The sequence below is a fragment of the Chaetodon trifascialis genome, chromosome 8, assembly GCF_039877785.1.
Source record: "Chaetodon trifascialis isolate fChaTrf1 chromosome 8, fChaTrf1.hap1, whole genome shotgun sequence".
NCBI lineage: Eukaryota > Metazoa > Chordata > Actinopteri > Chaetodontiformes > Chaetodontidae > Chaetodon > Chaetodon trifascialis.
The window spans coordinates 4,038,410-4,059,046 of NC_092063.1; the positions used below are offsets into that span (position 1 = coordinate 4,038,410).

Here is a 20,637-nt window from a genome sequence, read left to right on the forward strand (position 1 = left end):
AAAAATCCCCGAGACCTCAGAAAACAAAAAGATCTGAGCCACCAAAAAAAGCACAGAGGTAATTCCAAAAGTCAGGAAGAGTCCATTTCCAGGAAATCACGACGCAGACAGCAGCGCAGAGCAGAGTGAAGCATCGTGCTGCAGGCCAACGGTCACCGACAACAATCACAAAGGTGTGTGTTCAACCTGCGGCAGTCTCCTCCTTCAGGCATCACCTCTTTGTCTTTGCAGCGCACACACACACACACACACACACACACACACACACACACACACACACCTCCTACTCAACACGAGGCTCCTCCCACACCATATGGGGAATAAATAACAGGCTTCTAACACCTTATATAATTAGTTCATTAAGAGAATGGCTGCCGAACGCATGAGTCAGCCTCAGCATCAGACAGAGCGGACGAGTCGGATTCAGACAGGAATGAGTCTAATTTTAGATCCAAACAGCAACACAGACAGGAGCGAGTTTTGAGAGGTTCATGTCTGATAAAACGTCCAGATAATCTAATATGGTACTCAAATTGAGTGATTAAGAAATATATGATAATATAATGTACTTTAGGACTGCAGCTACACACAGACGTTCACTTTAAATGATTCATGATCAGACGATAGTGAGTAAATGTCTAGAAATGTCTGAGCTAGGGTCCAAAACTCAAAATATTCTTTAAAATATTAAAATGACATAAAACTGAGAAAAGAAGCTGAAATCAGAGAATATTTCAGTTCTTTTTTGCTTGAATAACGACTGAAGTGACAAATTGATAATTCAAATAGTGAAAATTGGTTTTCTGATGACTAATCATTGCAGCTCTGATAGTCCAATCTTCAGGCAGTTCTTACTTAACAAACTGACACTGACGGCAGGAATAAAATTAAACTTCCTGCACGCTCGAAAGCAAACTGTAAATCTAAATATTATCCTCGAGTATTCATGCCAGAGACCTTATCGACTCAGCCGCTGACACTTCTCACTCCATTAACAAACTGTACTGGCTGCTGTGAGGAAGCGCCTCATGTTTCAGCTCAACTCTTCAGCTTCAATGAGGCAGCGAAGGCCCGTGTGACCGCCGCTCATTCAACCATTGTCATTCAAAGTGACTCTGTGCTAATCGACAACTGTCCCCATTGTGAGCTAACAGGGAGAGGAGAGGTGGCTGCCGGACGTGTCTCCGCTCATTTCCACCCTCAGCTGGGCTGCAGGTAAAAACACTGAGCTGAGCCAGTCTCAAACAGAGCTCATGAATAACGACAATTGCTCCCGCCGCCGAGTTCACCGACTGCATTGTATGAGCTGAACCAGCCGCTTGAATACAGTATCACTGAAAACACGCTTTAATCCCTCCGCGGTGAAGAGAATGCGCTCTGTCTTGGGTTCAGTGCGCAAACAGTGAGACGACAGGACACTCCTCTCACTGTCTCATGTGGGCTCGCTGCGTCATCGCAGTGTCTTCAGCCCTCGGGCGTCTTCAGGCCTTTTGTCAGCTACAGTATTTTCCAGGAGTCTTTGTCTATTATGAAACAACATTATCTACCTCTGCTGTCTATGACACAACAAACTCTTCCACGCCTGCGGCAAAGCCGGGAGCCTCTGCCTCGACGGCGGAGGCTGCAACTGTTTGCTGTTTACCTTCATTATTCGTTCATTTGGTCTTCAGAAAGTTTTTCACAATCGCAACATCCTAAAGCCCCGAGGTGACGACAACAGTCCAAAACACAAATACTGAGGTTACTGAGGCAGATCCTCATATTTGAGCTGTTTGAAAAAGGACAGACTGTCCTTAGTATCAGTGTCTACATCACACCTGAGTTTCAGGAGCAGAAGCGAAATAAAGCTTTTATGAATTAAAGCCAAAAACAAACTTCTCAAATTCTTAAAATTGTCAAAACAAGCAGCAAGTTTTCTTCTGAAGGAAAAGTAACACCAGAGAGGATACGATGGCTGTGTTTTCAATGAAATTCTGCAGTTTTATTTTTAAAAAGAAGCCAAATTTCTCACACGTTAAACGTCTAAACACAAAGAGAAATCGGCAACACTTGGACGTAAACAGGAACCGTCTGATCAGAGAATAAATAAACATGGTTACATGTCTGATCAGCTTTCGGTGCGTTCAGGGACTCCACGTTAAAGACACCTAGTGCTGAGAGCACAGAAGGGTTCCCTGACGTGATGGAGGAGTGCATTATGGGAGGCCTGAGCCATGGCACACAGATGGAGGATCCATTACTTGACATGAAGTCCCTGGGAAAGTGAAAACCATCCAACTACAACCTGTAATGTGATCCTGGGAGCTGTGATTTGCAATCACTGTCTGAAATGATCGGATATGTGGGTATTTAAGTGGCCTCAGAGGCAGAAAGTGGAGAGCGGCGGACTGTTGCATTCAGCGTGCTGTGGCATCTGATGGTTGTGGGTTACATAAAAAGGGCAGAGCGGCAGACAGCGAGGGTCAATGTACTGTACGCGCTTACTGGAAGTCCCAGATGAGCCACTTATCTTTATGACGACTGTAAAAGTTGCAGTTTCTGTTCTCAGGAAAAGAAGAGACAAGCGAGAGCCTGCACCGTCAGCAATGTGTGTAAGGTTTTGTTTGTGCTTTGTCGACCTGTCGTCGTGTTGTTCCATCCTGAGGCCTGGCCCTGAGGAAAAATGACTCCAACAGGCCAAACAGGTCAAATGAGTCACAGCGTCAGTGTGGACAGGAGGGGGATCCCGACCCTCGAAGGCAGTTTTAGTTTCGTGAAGTTTACTGACACACACACTGAGCCACGCAGAGTAAAGTGGAACTTGTTCTAGGTAGATGTAAAGTGTGTGAAACTTGCATTACTTGCTGATGGGGCAATAAGTGCGAGGCGCAGGCGGGCGGCGCTGCTTTATGGGAACTATCAGAGACGCTGGAATGCGTCTTCCACCAATCAGAGCGCTTGGCCGAGGCTCCCCTGTTGTAAAATAATCAATCTGGATCATAAGGGCTCTCTGCAGCGCATCACGATCCTGCCAGAGCCTATAAAATGTAACATGCATGCCATCGTAAATTTGAAAATACCTCACTGAGACAAAAGAGTAACTCTGGACAGAAAAGGACAGGACTTGGCTGCGTGTCCTCCGAGGCCTGGCACAAGCCGCTGCCATGCCGAATCCAGTCACCAGGCAAATATCTGAACTCCTTTGAGCGGAGCGCTTGATTCCATAAAAAGCAGGCACACATGCGTTTTATGGTGCGTGCCAAAGCTGCTGCCATAGAAACTCAAAGACTGCACTCAGTGCCCACATGTCCGAGGAGAGCTTTTGTCCTCCAAACAGCTTTCATAAAACATGGGCTGACACCCAAAACGGATCACAAGGTTTCTGCTGCCGAGTCTCTACAAGACGGAAGTATCCATAGACTTCAATGAGCTCGGGTTCAGCGGCGAGAGACTCTTATTTGGGTCAAAGGGGGAAATAATTCATGAGTCATTCTTCTCGAACAGTTCAAAGACAGAGAAATGAGAAATGGAGGGCTGCAGATTATTTCCATCATCTATTACACTGCTGAGTATTTTCTCAGTTTAACCAATTAATTATAAAGTATCAGAAAATAGTCAATTTCCAAGAGCTCGAGTTGACATTTTCATTCTGAACACCAAAATATATTAGTAGTTTACTGATGCATTTACTGTCATAACACAGACATATGAATCAGTGAATTTCTGCTCAGACGTGTTTTCACGTATGAAACAATAACTGACGTCAGATATGTTTTATTTCACAAAAAACTCCTAAAATGGCATCACTTCTCCTCCCTCACTGAGGGACACACAAACAGACGCACCAGCTTCCATGTGAGTATCAGGAGCAGGACGTTGCTGCCCCCGTGAGGAGGGCGCCACAGCTGATTTCATCCCCCTCGTCGCTCTCCACACGCTCACAGCCTGTAACGCCGACGTGTCTCTACCTGCAGCCTGGGCACGTTGAAATTCTCTGGCAGAATTCCTCGAGGGGAATTACGCTGTCTGATGGCCCAAACTGAATGAAATACAGCGCTTCAGCGCGGTGAGATACGACTGCATGACTAAAACTCCACTTTCCTCAGCAACCCGCAGTGTTTATGTCTCCGCTTAATGACTAATGGAAGTGACTGATTGCTGCAGATGGCATTAAAACGCTTTAACCGAGCCACTACCTGCTGCCCTGCCCAAAGCCATGATGACATCAAGTCTGTTTACAGTGTGTGCATGTACACACACACAATCAAACTCACCTGAACGTGGGTCTAGACTTGCCTCAAGGGTGTTTAACAACCAATGACTTGTTTCAGGCAGCGGGCCAGCTCACGAGCTAACAGCCTCAACCCGAGTGAACACCAAACCCCCCCCCCCCCCCCCCGAAAATGAGGCGGCACAGCTCAGTTTGTCACAAAGAGAGACACTTTGGGTGCTTTAGCTGCTTTTAACAATCAAAAGCATCAACAGTGCTCCTGATATCAGAGATCCAGGCCCTGCTATTACTCCGTATCAAATCAGTAGTATTAATACTTTGGGGATGGAGCCGCCCCCCCGCGTACACGTCCTTCCAAACAGGAAATGCTTCTGCAGGACACACTGACGACAGCATCAGTATGATTCAAGTTTGAGCAACGTGTTAAAGATCTGGCAATAAGTGACAAAACACCTGTTGATGTAAATATGAATGCGCTCTGCTGGACTGGATGTTGGTAAAGCAGCACTTTGTTCAGCTGCTCGTCGTGTCAGTGCCGTCACGCAGAGGAAGCGACTTCAATCCCTCGTTTTTACATCATAAAATATTCAACTGCTGAGCTCATAAACCTGAGCTGTTCTGTAGCTGTTGTAAATATTGTGTTGTTGTTAAGATCTTTGGGTTTTAGAGTCGCCGTCAGACAAAACAGGGAACTGACTGTTTGCCAATCCTCTTCCTCCATCACAGCTTAGAAACCAAAACAGACCTTTGTTCAGAAAAGGCTCGATCCTTAACGAGCGAATCCACTGTGTAGTATTTCCCTGCGAGTGGAGGACGATCCTGCATGTTCTCATAACGTAAAACCAATAACGTAACTGCTTCTGTTCTGCTCTTCACTGGATTTGGGGAAGTTTTCACTGCAGCAACCCAAACCAACATTAGCCAAGATCATTAGCATTATGTATCTGATACACGTCGGTCCTCAAACTGAAAACCTTTTCTCTTGTGATGTTAAAAGTGAAAACATCCCGTGAAAACACTCTGATTTGACATTTTCCCCCTCTAGGACGAACTATCTCTACACAGAAACAATGCTGCGCCTTTATTTTCATGTCATTCCACTGTTTGCTTGGGACATGTTAGCTTTAGCTTCAGGCATGTTAGCTTCAGTGTCAGTTTTGTTTAGCACAACAGGACACAAGTAGCCATAAACTACATATTTAAGACCCCTTTACGTCGGTTTTGTTTAAAAATGAGTCAGCTGGAGACAGCATTTCCAACCATGTCTTTGAACTGAATGGTAGCTTCATTAGCTAGCTAGCTACAGCGGGAGAGATTTGCTAGCGACAACCGGCAAAACTGACGGTCACCAGCTAGAAAAGAGAAGAGAAGTGTGCTTTTGTTTGAAACTGAGGGCCCATTTCAGGTGGTAAATCAGCTGCTGTGATCATCAGAAACTCAAATGTGCTGAATGAGAAGGGAAAGCTGACACTAACAGCAACAGAAACTAAGCTAACTATGAATGTTAGCTTTAGCTTCAGGCATGTTAGCTTCAGTGTCAGTTTTTTTTAGCACAACAGGATGCAAGTAGCCATAAACTACATATTTAAGACCCCTTTATTTCGGTTTTGTTTAAAAATGAGTCAGCTGGAGACAGCATTTCCAACCATGTCTTTGAACTGAATGGTGGCTTCATTAGCTAGCTAGCTACGGCGGGAGAAATTTGCTAGCGACAGCGATAACAACCGGCAAAACCGACGGTCACCAGCTAGAAAAGAGAAGAGAAGTGTGCTTTTGTTTGAAACCGAGGGCCCATTTCAGGTGGTAAATCAGCTGCTGTGATCATCAGAAACTCAAATGTGCTGGATGAGAAGGGAAAACTGACACAAACAGCAACAGAAACTAAGGAACATCTTTTACTATTTAGTAATATTACGTATATCATAGCAAACAGCTTTGTCATCCTTAAGAGCCGGACCTCCGGGCCCACGTCACTGCAGTCCACAGAGTGCCAAAACATGAACCTGATGACTGTCTGCCCTATTTCCATGCTCCACGTTTGGCAGCCAAGTGGATCAGGCCTCCGTCAGCCCCTCAGCATCACTCATCAGTAACAAAACAAGCACTTCCTGTAGCTGCAGGAAGTGCTGAAGTGGCACAGAGTGTTCCTGAGTGAACTCATCATCACACTGTATGAGACTGAAGGGATGGACAGAGAGCGACACGCCGCTGGCAGGAGACCCAATCGGAAATCCAAAAATACATTCCCAGGTTTGTGCTGGGCAGATAAAGATAACGCAATGCGATGAGGTCATGATGGGATTACCATGAGATACTACGCTGTCTCAAGGCATGATGGGAGTGTAGGAAGAGGAGGTGAAGCTATGGAAAACAGTGAAGGGTGTGGCGAAGCGGTGCGAGTCACTGGGTGTGTCCGTGTCTGTGTTTGTTTTGAAGGGGTGGCGTATTTTGGTTTGATGAGCCTGACAGACAGTTTGGTTTGTTTTGAACCGGAGTGTCAGACGAAATACAGCCGCTGTCGAACGATGCGACGACGATGATGCAACTCACCAACAGATCGACGCTCTCTCTGCGGCCCAGCGATCCATGCTCCACCCTCTCGCTGCCTGGGGTGAGGATGTAGGGGCTCTGACCCGCAGACGGCTTCATGTTGGGCAGGCTGAGCGAGCGCAGATCCTTCACGCCCTGCTCCACCTTCAGCTCATCGCCTTGCCGTGCTGAATGGAAAAAAAAAAGAGGCGGTAAAGAATCCTGTGAAGTGAAAACCTGCACAGAGCTCAGATCATTACGTTTGTTTGTTTGTTTGTTTTCCAGTGCAGGAGCCACTACAGTCAACGCTGGAGTGTGTCATGTAAAGTTCACTTTTCTTTTTTTTAGATTTTGAGTCATGTTAAAGTGAGCACCACACCCAAAGTATTGCGCTCATTGTTTTTTCTTGAAGTTAAATCCTTTAACAGGCTCTTGTAAACACTGTGGAAGGGATAATACCAACCAAAGCAGGACAATCATGGACTTAAATTAAACCTGTTGCGGCCTCTCCGGGGCTGCTGAAACAAGTCGTGGACACAACATTGACATATGACCAACTTCATGGTGAGCTTGTTCTTAAACAATTGTCCAATTACACATCCAGCAGATGCAATATCATCCATCCTGAGCTGTGTCTGTGGGCACCAGGTGAATTTAAGGCCAACATTTATTCTCTTTTAGCTCTGAGGGAATTATTTGGGTCTTTAGGTGCAAAATGCTCCTCAGCTAGTCGCTAACTTGTGGTTTGCTGCTGGCTACACAGCGTCATTTTCTGCCTGCTGCAGGTGAAAAAAGTGCGATGACAACAAGGCGAAAAGACGCTGAAAGGCTTCATGTAGCTGAGGGGCCTCATCAGTGCAAACAAGCCATTTACATACAGTACAGTCATGTGGTCCATTATTAATCTAAAAATACTGATTACAGCTCTAGAGATTTAATGGAAAGTTAACAACATAGAACAACATGTAATCTCAGTCGCCCTCCCACCACGTGATCAAACAGCTGTGGACTGTTAGCCCTCGACCTCTGTGTTTCAGACTGTATGTAACTCCAAACCGTGGTCGAGCGGTGCGAGTCGGGATGGTGACGCTTTCAAAAGAATAGCAATCAGTCATGGCATAGGATCTCTTTTATGGAGGGCTTAAACAGGCCTTTGATCCAGAGGCTGCAGCAAGTGTAACAGCAGCGACGGCAGCGAGGAGGCACCGTTCCCAGTTTCCACTGAGGCATCGAGGGAAAAGGCGCTGCGTTATTAAGACTCATGGGAAACTAAACAACACTTCTGGATCAAGAAGTTTTTCCTTTGCAGTTCAGATGACTTTTAAGGATGCAGTCCATCCTTCTTCCTCCCCGTCAGAAACGTGTTGTAAGAGGAAACTGGCCTCCCTCATCAGTGCAGCTCAGTCATTGTTAAAGGAGCACAGATGAGAATAGTGTGACGTCTGAGATGCAGCATGACTGAGCAGCACAAGACCGAAAGGCTTCCTGCTGTCTCTCAGTTCTGTTTCAACTGTTCAATGCTGCCGATGGATTCATGACATGAAATATATTTGATGTGGGATAATGAGGGATATTTACTGCACCTGCCAAATTAAAGGCAAGAGTGCAAAAGTTCCCGTAATTTCTGCTTCGACTGTAAATGCAAACGAGCTCAGCTGCAGTTGATCTGATTAGCATAGCGTGCAGCCTAATGAGATCCGATGCTGGGCTTTTTTGGCACATCAAAGTGATGGAGTACAAAAGAAAGTGTTTTCTGCCGCTGCACCCGACACGCTGCTTATACAGACGACGCTTTTGGAATCGAAGTGGGGAATATGTTCTGCTAAAGGAGGGCTGTATGTGTGTGCGTGCACCAGCCTGACATTTCCCCTCAAAGTCTGTCTAATAAAACATTTCACATCAGATGTTCGTCCGTGGCGGTGGTCAGTCTGCAGCGATAGATCAGGTTCGTATGACCCATGTTCGTCTTTTACCTTTGACTTTGAGGTAGTGCCCTCCAAAACGATAGGCCTCGAAGTTGAGGGACAGCGGCGTGTTGGACTGATCCAGGAACAGGTCGACCCGGGACAGCTCGATGCCGTTCCTCTCAAACACTGGAGCTAGCACCTCTCTGGTGACACACAAATGAACAGAAGCTGTTAATTAAGGCTCAAACTCTCGCAGCACACGCTGCGAGGCCGCTCGTCCTCTTCTTACCTCAGAGTTTTCTTTTTCATCGCAGGTACAATTTCTGTGTTTATGTCCACGTTGAGATCAAACTTTAGGCTGAAGCACTCCTTGCTGGGGTCCTGCAGGGAGAACACACACACTGTCAGTTTACTCAGGTGGGGCTGCAGCTCTGCCGGCCCACCCCCCGGGCTCCTGCTGTATGTGAGCTCTCAGCCGATCCACAGGGGGGCTCCTTCTCACTGCGCTGCCTGGCTCACAGAGCAGCCTGGGAGATGCCACTATGTTATACCATCGCTGCAGAGAATAATGGCGGCTGCTTTCGAATTGCACGACTCTCTGCTTGTACCAAACACACGCAGATAAGTGGGCGACAAATGACAAATGAAAAAGATGTGGCCTCCTTCCAGGAACACGTTGGGGGGCACGTTTATGTGTGTCTGCATGATAACTTACATCAGTGTGTCGTCTCCGTGGCTTCTTTTTCACCAACTTCATCCCCCCTGTTTTACGCTCCCTGCAAAACAGTTAGACACACGTTACCACACCTTCATATATCAGATCTTACAAAGAACACGAGAAACGTCCTGTTCAGCGTGACCGTGGAGATGGAAACCTGTCAGGAGACACACATTTCATGGCTGTAATTCAGCCTTAAAAGACGAGAGCTCTGCTGACAGGCAGGAATACATGAACACTGGTGTGATGTAACAGAGGGTTACCGACCCGCGGTCATTGCTCCCCTCATCCTCTTCCTCTAGGTCGGAGGGGGGGCTGGTGCGCGGGGGACAGGAGCGCGTGGACACGTTCCGAGCCAGGATGGAGGCTAGAGAAAACACAGCAGTCATTCCTTCTGTTGGATCACATCTAAAGCAACTTTTAGTATCAGGCTTTAAACGGTCGGTTCACCCAAATGAACAAGAAGCAGATTTTCTCCCCTGACTCTCGTGGCATGCACTCAGGCTGATAGTTTTGCCTCAATTTGTCGAGGTTTTGGTGCAATGTTGTCTGAGATTTCCCTCCTTTGGGATTTGTCATTATTATCTCTGATGTCCATAATGACAATACGTCCATAAATCCATATGAAATCATAGAGAAAAGATAGCCCTTATAACTGCAGAACTAATCCAGGGTTATACGGCTAACAGGAACTGCTACTAGACAATTTGCCAAATAGATATAAAAAAAAAGACAGGACTCAAGTTGTAGTGTGGGTCCCACAATGCCAGATTTGACAAAATTCAATTTACCTGCATCGTGTTGATGTGGAGGCTGAAACCTCAGGGATGGATATCACAAGGCTTCAGCAAAAAACAAAAAAAACATCCAAATACTCTCGTTTTGCATTATTCCCAGTGAGTTTCTGCCGGTTGCGAAAACAATTGACCAATCAGAGCTGTACAGGCAGGATTAGAAACGCTGGCGTCATCTTCCTGCCGCAGCTTGCTTTCTGCACAGCTACACGCATGAAAAATAGCCAAAAAATGGCCACAAGCAGAGATGAGACTGACACAGCTGTACAGGTCGTAACAGCTCCTGAACAGTAAAATTTAATTGCTTCTTGCAATCGCTAGTTCAGCTTCCACGCCGACTCCAAATGACATCAACAGGATGGATTTGTCACCTGCTACTGATGCAAGATATTGACCAACATTAATGCAAAGCTAGGCTGAATGAATGAAGTGACATGAGAGTCTGATCATCAGGATGAAAGATTAGAGGGAAAATTAGTTTATCGTTATTTGGATGAACCAACCCTTTAATATCAGAAAAATGTCCTGATGTAGAGATCAACTTAACACAATGTCCTTTATTTACACAGTAATGAGGCAACGGGTATGATGTCACTGTAAGAGAGACGATACCAAATAAAGAAATACTGCAAGCCCACCTTGAGGCTGTAAGTCAAAGCGGGGGTGCCGGTCAAAGTGCATGTTGTCTGTGTTCTCTGAATGGCAGCGTGAGTCACATGACTCACACAGGTGAAGGGGGCTTTTGTTATTCAGGTCGAGGCAGTCTGGGTGGTGGCAAACCTGAGAGCGCAAACAGAGAGAGACAGAGACAGAGACAGGGGGGAAAAGGGGAAAAGGGGACAAGAGACAGTCAGAAGTGCCGAGTACACCAGAGATTAAAATACAAAAACATTTTTAAAGACTGGGCCAAAGTGGAACGGGTAAAACAGTCACACACATTTCGAATAAACAGCTCCCTGCCTGACTATTGTTTCTGCCACAATTAAGTGACCGCAGAGGCTGCCACGGGCATTCCTGAGGTCTGCTGACTCCCACCTTCCCACCATCTGTCCCCCTCTGTGGGACGACAACTAATTGACTTAAAGTTAGCTTTTCACCTCGTGTGCTGATCTGGGACCAGCTTGCGCTTACATGAGCCAAACTCGTATCCCGAGAGGTGAGACAATGAAACCGACCGCAGGTCAGCGACTGGGAGGCTTCCAGGCCGCAGAGCTCCGAAAGCTCCGCAGCCGAGGCGACGGGCGGCAGAAGGCTGCAGGATTAAGCCTCGGCCCAGACAGATCCGCGCCCCCCGCCCCACCCCGGCTATTCTTTCCCTCACCTCGCCAGCGGCCCGGTGGCACCGGGGGGCTCTCCTACATCTCCTCACTCCACCCTGCGTCCCCGCTCGCCATCACCCACACCCAGCTCAGGAAGCGAGGATGTATGGGGAGATACAATAGAGGTCCTGCTAATGTACTTCCTGCCATTGTTTCCATGCACTCCAGAGGAGCAGTGTGTCTGTGGACGCGAGTGTGTGTAAATATGTGTCTGTGTGCACGACGGGGAATTGAAAGCAAGCTAGGGAATGTAGTTTTCATGTCAACACAACAACTACAGATGCATAAGAGGTGTCATCCCCTGACCAAACAGTGTCTACAGGCCTGTCTTGGGTGACTGTGTTAACAGATGCACCGCCACACGCTCTGGCTAAACATAACAGCTGAAGTGCAATCAAGTTACTCAGACTTCAATAGAAAAGACTCCTTCTCCGCCCTCCTCTGGTACTCTACCGTCACATTCTGCAGGCCGGAGCAGGAGTCCTCCTCACTCCTGTAATTCGGCTCCGTATCCATGCCAGCGGGCACCCGGGACCCCGGTAAACATCCAACCGGCCACCTCGATGGCTTGCTAATTCACTCTGCACCGTGCCCCTGTCAAGCCACGCTAATGAGCTGCCTTATTAATCCACTCCTCTCAATGTCTAGCCAGGTATAATCACAGATTTTAAGAAGCGAGTCGCAGGGCTGCAGGAGGACAGAAGGAGGGAGGGAAGGAGGGAGGGATATGGTTGTGGGAGGGTGAGGAGTCCCAGTGAAGATATAAACCCAAGGCAGGAAGGAAGAGAAAAAAAGGTCCATCCAGAAGCTTTTCAGAAGAACAAAGCCTCCCTAATCTTGCAGCCTAATTGGTGCCTGTGCTCTGTCAAAGCCATCTGACGGTCCTGCAGAGATTAAACAGCCCCGCTCTGAGCTCCACTAGCCAGGGTCTTCTCCTCTTTTTCCTCTCGCTCCCTTTCTTCTCTGGCCTCCGCCACCACCAGCACCGACTCCTCCCTTCCCCTCATACGCCCAGGGTCACGATACCCAAGCAGAGCCCCCAACCAGAGAGAGGTTTTAAATAGAAAGACTGAGACAAGAATCAGTGAGGCTTCCAGAGTGGCTTTGTTTACAGTGGGAACACGTGACGCTCTCCTCCAACAACGCCATTAAAGGACTCTAGTTTATGACAAATGGGTCTTATTTTCATAGTTTTAGCTCATTTCTATCAGTTATGATAACACCGTACTTAAGTAATTGCTGAGATCTGGGAGCGGGAATGGTTTTGACACCACTAGAACAAAGCAGGACACAGCAAGAAATACAAGCAGTCAGAGCATTCCAGCGTTATTATTACTACCAGACCTATGAAAATAAGATCCAAGCTGTAATAAAAACCAGCATTAACCTTTAAAACCGCTAAAAACAATATTTTTACGTGACTATGTGAAAGGGTTTAAAAGGATAATCACTCGACTCTGCAGCCCTACAGAGCGTTTTAGCGTCTTTCAGCTCTTCGTTTTTGGATTTTCATACAATTCGATTCACTCTCACCGCCGTCATAACGTGGTCTTAGACTGCGGCCGACAGCTGGTTTCAATGCTCTAAGCTGCTGAACATATTGGACTTATTGATCAGAAGGACGCAAACATGACTTGAAATGAATGCTAATGTTTCTCCGTGTCTGCTGGATGTGTAAATCGGCAACTGTTTGTTATTAAGTTCAACGTATCAGCTTAAAGGGATATAACACGCCAGTGCAGAGGCTTACAGCATGTTTTTGTTACCATCAAGCAGCAGTAGCATGCTAACAATGACAATGCAAACTGCTATAATGCTGACAGATTAGCGTTGGCTAATTAGCGCAAACCACAAAGTAGAGCAGAGGCTGATGGGAATAACATTAACTTTAATGGTATTTGGTTGGAAACTGCTGGACGACTACAAATTTGACTGAAAGATGGCGCTAAAGGGAAAGTTAGGCGATCACCAAAGTCAGTAGATTCATCCTCTGGGGGCCATGAATGCCTGAATCCCATGAGTCGCTGAGGTATTTCAGTCAGGAACAAGTGTAGTGCTTTTTCTCTGAGATCCTGTTCAGTCCTGCGCTCACTGTGAGGTGACTGCGGTCTGTTCACGTTAAGACATTTCTCAACCGCTGCAGCTGATGACGTCCAACGTGTTGCAGGTACAGAGGAGCGAAGTGTCTCACCTCTGACTGAGTCACTGACCTCAACCTGCCGCTTGACGGCCGCGCCGCCACGGAGACGGCTTCGTGGCAGAAGCAAACAAGTCGCAGGGCTCTGTTACAACATCGCCCGCCTGTGCTTCCCTGAAGTCAACGTCAGTGCACGCGTGCATTTTCGCGCAGCAGAGTCAAATGTCCCATCGCACGGAGGTGGCATGTTCTGCACGAGGTGTGGAGACGGACAGCAGTCCAGAAAGGTAGGCCTGTGAAGTCAGGTCGTCCACATTCCTGCTGCAGCTAAAGCAGCTGAAAACATCGGACGGCTCGGCCAAGACAAACGAGTGCATCACAGAGTGAAGGGGAGGCTCTGAGAGCGGAACAAAAAGCACTCCGACGAGCCGAGAAAAGCTTGTAAACTTACATTCCTGACAGATACCTGAAGATATGCACCTAAAATAACCAGGCTTGAGCTCAGGATGCGTGTAACAGGGATTTTTGCAATACTGAACATTCCTATCAATGAGAGGGATGATTGATACGAGGACGAGCTGACTTTCATTATCCGGATCAGTTTTCCCAGCACAGCGAGGAGGAGGAGGAGGAGGAAGAGGAGGAGGAGTGTGTGAGTGAAGCTGTAAGAGAATGTGACCGTGCCAGACAGCTGACGGGAGGCCATGCGTGTCTAATACCGACAGCGTTTGAATGTGTGCGAGACAACATTTGTCATGTGAGTTTGTGTCGCGTGTGTCCCCCCCGCATGCCTGCTCTCAGATCTTGCCGGATTAGTGGGGAGGTTCGGGGGAGCATGAGCGACTGCAGATAAAACGCCGCATGCATGCGTGCAAACACACACACACACACACACACACACACAGAGCACCACCTTCATCCCCCCTCCCCAGCAGCTGAGAATACACAGCGGCCCCACAGCGGCCCTCGTCTTGGCTTAGCACATCCAACGCCACGTGGCACCTGCTTATGCACCCTTGTTTCCACACATCCCGCAAACACGCCAGCACTCCCACGCACTCGCAGGCTACACAGTAAATACATGGACTTACAAACACGGGCTTGCCCGCTCTGAGGCTGTGTCATCGATGAGCAGCGCACCAGCTGTAATAAAGCTGTTCTTGTTTGGAAGAAGATGACTGCAGTCTTCTGAGGTGAATCAGGATTATTACCTTAACACTTAATCCTCCAAATGCTGGCACGCGACATGAGAGGGCTCTTCCAACACACTTTGCTGCAGCCAATCACATAAATTAAGAGACTGATCTACAAACAAATGGCTTTAGTTAGCGCAAGACTACTTCACACCGCTGATGCTAAAGACATTAAAGCGGGGAAAAGTTATATTGACTTTAGGTTCAAACGTCTTAAACGTGATTTATAATTAGGGATGGAACTTGTGGGTTCAGAGCAACAGTTTGGCATTTCAATTTGGCAGCAGCGTCCTCGCCACCATCACAATTTTGGCTCCTGAGGACAATTTTAAATACGTTTGGATGGCTTGCCACATCCTCGCAAGCTGGAAAATCTGTGGGTAATCAGTCTTTGTGTATGGAATTATATGACGCATGGAGGGAAAGGCTGCAGATAAATTCAACGGCAGATTACAGATCTGACTCGATGTGATACGAGGCCCATCCATCACGGCGCTGCTGCTGCTGCTGCTGCTGCTGCTGCTGCTGCTGCTGCTGCTGCTGCTGCTGCTGCTGCTGCGAGACGCAGACAGTGAATCTGCTCAGTAATGATTCCCACATCTTATCTGGTTGCAACCTGACTGCGTCTCCCCCTCCAACCTCGCTCAGTCCCCTCCGGAACAGCATGTCCTGCCAGAGCACACCTAGCACTTATGTAATTGCATGCATCACCTGTGTGTAAGTGTGAGTGTTTGAGGAGCATTAGATCCAGTATCACGGTGCATCTTCACAGACAGTCAACAGGCTTTCCTTGTTCTGTTGTGTGAAGACTGATGGAGCTCGACAGCGTTTAGTGATGTTAGCTACAAGTCTGAAAATCAGATGAGAAGTACAAAACATGATATGCTGATAGTGTGTTGGGACACTTGGGTTACCCCAAATACTCGAGGCCCTGATGCAGAACTATTGAGGTGATAAGCTTTCAGATGATACGATAAGAGTCTCCCAATATTGAAATGACGCAGCCAGCGAGGCACCACTCTGTTTGTTGAACTGGACTACAAAAACACACAGTTCACTACCGGTCACTACTTCGGCCTGGTGCGGCCCCTTTCTCTTCCCCTGCGTGGGAGACAATGGTTCCCTCAGAAAACACACAAAAGTGAGATTCATGCTTTATTGGATCTGCTCTCAAACGATCTTTGGACTTTTACGAGAGAAAAAACGAAGCATGGGGACAAAAAGGTTGGTTTGGCAAATGCTCGTCCGGTTAAGAGCCCCGTCTCTTTTAAAAAGCAGCGCTCTGAGCTTTTCTGTGGGGACCGTCCCGCACAGCGGACGAGACGGTCCTGAACAAGGCTGGGCGCTGTAAAGACACCAGCTGGCAGAAAATCCATTAAGCAGACGACGAAAGCCGAAAGTCTCAGATTAACGTGCTGCAGCTGAGTTTGTCATTTTTAATCAATGGGACAGACACTCAGCACATGCTAAAAATGAGAAGCTATGAAAGATTTGTTAGTCAAAGCTTAACAAATCTGGGTATTTAACCCACCGAGGACTGGTTTCAAAGCAGAACCGGTGATTAAAGTTGACCCTAAAGCTGGATAAATGAACGTCAACACCAGACAATGAGTAGCCAACCACATGAATAATAATATGACAGGTGAGAATTAACAGGTGGAGCGGGCAAAGAGAGGAAATAAGCTCCATCTTAAGTTTTTAAAAGAAGCTTTTATTGTGTTGGGGCGCCCCGGTAGTTCAACCGCGCCACCCCCGCTCCACCCGCCGCCTTTCCTGTCTCTCTCCAGCTCTCACAATCATAATAAAGCAGAAATGTTGGGAAAAAAAACGCTTTATTGTGTTGTGTTTACTGTTGGAGTGTGTGTGCGTTAGACTGCGTGAGTGTGTGGAGGAGTGGGGCTGGAGTTAATGTACAACACGTACTTTTACTGCATCCCTTAGAAAAACACGACGCAAGACAATAAAAAAAAAAAATCTTATCTTTTACTGACATACTGTGAAAACACGAGTTCCCACACATGTACGGCTCTATAGCACACACACACACAAACAGCTGTTTGTTAGGCCCACACCCATAGAGCAAACTCAATTCCCAGTCATTGTTCCTAACGGTCATCATCAACCTTCACACACACTCACTATGGAAACATCAAAGCGACCTGAATCCACAGCTCGACTCAGGCTTCACACTGGGGACAATGGAGGACAGTGTTTGGCTGAGCCGAGCTCAAACTGGAGCGTCGGGGCCAACCTTCTGTCCGACACTCGCTGCACTTCAGTCTGTGTTGAGACTGCGAGTGACATCCAGGCGCTCCGTGTTTAATTACACGGGCCAACTTTAATGCTCACCATCACTCCACTCCCACTGAAGAGGCTGCTTTAAGGTCCTGTCCCGACACGAAAGCCATCACTGATTTGGCAACCGGTCGACATTCTCCTCAGCAGTGAGTTATGTTAGCATCAACACTGCTCCTCATCAGTGGGGGGGTGGGGGGGCTGGGGGAGTCTGCCCACAGTAGCTTCAAGTCAACTCTTGGCATTGTCATCTCTCTCGGTCTTACACGGAAACACCGACCAGAGAAAAGCTCCGGTGCGGCCCCATTAACACACACCCACGCACGGTCGCGTCAAGCACGGTCTTGTTCAAATAGTCTGTCTGCAGTGAAGTCAGTCAAACATCCAGACAGACTTTGGTCAGACCAGCTCATGCAGTCTACAGCCCCAAACTAACCAAAGATAACTCAAAAGTCAGACACGAGTACACATCATCAGTGGTTCATAGTCTGCGACTCAAAGGAGGTGCTCACAGTCGAAGACGCCGATGTGCTGACCTTTGACCCGTGCATGCTGAGATTACACAGACACATGGTACAAAATGTTTCTAATGCAAAAAAAAAGGTAATGCTTGAACATCAACTTTATTTAATTGATATCGATGCTCAGCAGTGGTGACAAAGTCAAATCTTACGCTAACAGCGTTTCCAGAAGACACTCTCACACAAGAAACCATCAATACAGGCTGTAACTAATGATTACTGTCATCAGTGATTAATCCAGGGGTTGTTTTAGTTAGTCAATTTACCCATAAATGTCAGAAAATAAGCTCCCCAACCCCAAGATGACGCCTTCAAATCACTTATTTTTGTCTATTTTATCTTATTTTTGCTACAAAATGAAAATAAATTTCTTTTAGAATGATATGACTCGAATTAAAAGTAGGACTGAACCTACCAAATGTTTCCTGCTTCTATCTAATATTAGTATAGTTGCTGTGTTCAGCAGGCTGCAAGATAAGGAAAAGACAAAGGCTTTCCCAGATGATATCAGTACTAAAGTGGAAAATCCAAACTCCACACTTGCTGTTCAGCTTATAAACCAACCAATCAGACGTGCTGTCAAGGCGTTCATTGGTTCTTAGCTGCAACTAACAACACAATGATCTGCTGTTCATGATGAGCGACCGTCAGTTTAAAGAGCCACACGTGCTTCTCGTCACGCTGAGCCGAAAGAGGCCGAGGCAGCTCGATCTCGGCTACATGTGTCTTTTCCGCTACCTTTCTCTAAAGAGAAGAGAGGGCCTGCTTTCCAAACATTACACAGAGTTGCCATTAGCCGTGGCTCGGTAGGTGGGACTGAAAGCAGCGCCCAGTCGGGCTGCAGGAGATCAAAGGGGGACCTGGGCAGGCCTGGTCCAAGTCTGATTTTCAATAAATGAGCGATGCATCTGTTGAGGAGTGGCATGGGAGACAGCCGCCGCCGCCATCTGTCCTCTGGCCTGGCGAGGAGGCGGAGGAGGAGGAGAGCCAGGGCCTGTTTTTTTTTACTGCGGCCGTTATGCAACAAGACTGCCTGCCTGTCTGCATGCCTGTTCCCTATTAACCGACTCACCCTCGCTCTGGTACCATACAGTCCTTACGCCTCGCACACATATGGGTTTACTCAAACTGAGGCACTGTATGTGTGTGTGTGTGTGTGTGTGTGTGTGCGCGTGTTACCCAAACACATGCTGCGTGTGTTCATCAAAGGACCCGAAGTGGTAAATTCTGGTGAGCATTCATTCAGTAACAGACAACAATTTTGTCACGTGAAACGACGCCTGTCACTGGCAGATTTTACCAGGTGTGGCTAGCTAGCTCATTAATGCTGACGCTAAAGCAGCACAGTGTTTGTATTTCACTGCAGAGCGTGTTAGCACTCACAGCACAGCGGTGTAAATAAACACATAATTAATTGTTGCATTCTAACATAATTTGTTTGGATGCTTTCTGTGGAAAACCACATCAGGATGGGCAAGATTAATACTTTGCTGTTTGGATTTTTAATCAGTATATTTCACTTAAATAAGAGAAAAACATCTGAGGACTAAAGGACGTACTGTAAAACTGTCCTGATAACAAGTTTGGCTGCACTTGCTGGAGTGTAAACCTCCAAAATCAAACAAAGAGCAGCACAGAGCGGCCGACGTTAACCTCAACGCTGATATAGCAGCATCTGGACTCCCGCGCTGAGCAGAGCTTCTTCTAACATAACCTGCACCTCCAGCCTGCGGAGGCAAAGCTACGTTACTACAGCAGGCGGGGAGCTAGTTAGCCGGGCATGCAAACAGCTCAAGCTTTCATGAGAGCTTGTAAACACTGCTTACTGCACTCCGTCACACTTTTGCTCTTGTGGTATGAGTTTTGCAAAGGCCAAGAAAAACCCCCATCACCCTCCAAACTCTTCATACTTATCAAACACTGCTGTGACTTGATCAGGTGAGCCATGCCATGCCGTGCCATGCCACAGCTGCTAATCTGTGACAGGACAAGCACTGTTCACGGAAGGGATTTAGCCAATTAGCAAGCTAACGGCTCAGTCAGTTTACTTAAATCACTTTGTGGCTTCTTTCAGTGTCACAGCTTTCCCAGATCTCAGCATCTAACTTGGTGTGTGCGAGTCCGACCTGGAATAACCTCCTGAAAGAGCATCTCATATCCAATGTATCAAACTCAGGATCAGTTTATGTGACTCACTGACTTGTTTGATAGTATTTGGATGTCAGACTACAAACTGTGCGCCTGTGCAGAGCATTTCATAATGCCATCCTCCTCTTCACAGTGACACATCTGAGGAAGAGGAGGGGTTTTTTCCCAGATTACACACTGCAGACATTTAGGAGAAACAGCCTCATTTACGCAGTGACATCACTTTCATATTTATACTGCAGCACAGCAGAAGTCCATTATGGAACATCTGCATTTCTCTCCTGCTAATAAACATGCAAATTACAGGTGTGCTGACTCCGAATATTCATTAACTCCACAGTGAACGGCAGCAGCAACACCGGTCACATCTCCATTACCCGCTATCCCCGGCTCGGTCGCATACAGCAGAGTACTATGCAAATAATCTCGACATGAAATCAGACACTGCCCAAACGTCCGTCTGACAGCACTCCCGGTTTGAGCATTTGCCACAGAAACAACAAACTCAGGAACAAACATGCTCGCAGGAAACGCTGTAACTCCTTTTAGTGAGGCAGACTATGCATTCCAGTGAAAGGTATGTTTCAACATGCAGAAAAGTTTGCCCAGAACAATATCACCTCCTCGTTTTCCAGTCGGACAAGTGGAAACAGTCCCTTTTTTCATCCGAATATGACTGAAACTGGCAACTGGAAATTCTTTTACAGGCTGTATTTTGAGAAAACTCTGAAGCAAAAGCTGTTTTTAGCTGTTTATTTTTAGCTGTTTTTCGATAAACTTCAGCTGAAACGCGTCCGACCCCCAGCCCCCGCGGCCCAGTCAAATATTTACATGACACCCAAATGACACATGCCACTGTCACGGTG

General features: G+C 47.1%; 1 protein-coding gene across 4 annotated transcripts in view; it reads right to left on the reverse strand.

Annotated features, from left to right (window-relative positions):
* The window catches only part of plekhg5b (pleckstrin homology domain containing, family G (with RhoGef domain) member 5b), a 66,079-nt gene that overhangs the window by 13,522 nt on the left and 31,920 nt on the right, over positions 1–20,637 (reverse strand). For 3 of the 4 annotated variants that reach the window (XM_070969029.1, XM_070969030.1, XM_070969032.1), the window contains 6 exons: positions 10,797–10,938; positions 9,632–9,731; positions 9,362–9,422; positions 8,936–9,027; positions 8,713–8,849; positions 6,761–6,927 (listed from right to left, as the gene is read on the reverse strand). In XM_070969029.1, coding sequence (XP_070825130.1) covers positions 6,761–6,927; positions 8,713–8,849; positions 8,936–9,027; positions 9,362–9,422; positions 9,632–9,731; positions 10,797–10,938 — 699 coding nt within the window. Of the gene's footprint in view, positions 1–6,760; positions 6,928–8,712; positions 8,850–8,935; positions 9,028–9,361; positions 9,423–9,631; positions 9,732–10,796; positions 10,939–11,930; positions 11,972–20,637 lie in introns of those variants that run through there. The other variant, XM_070969031.1, reaches the window with a different exon arrangement.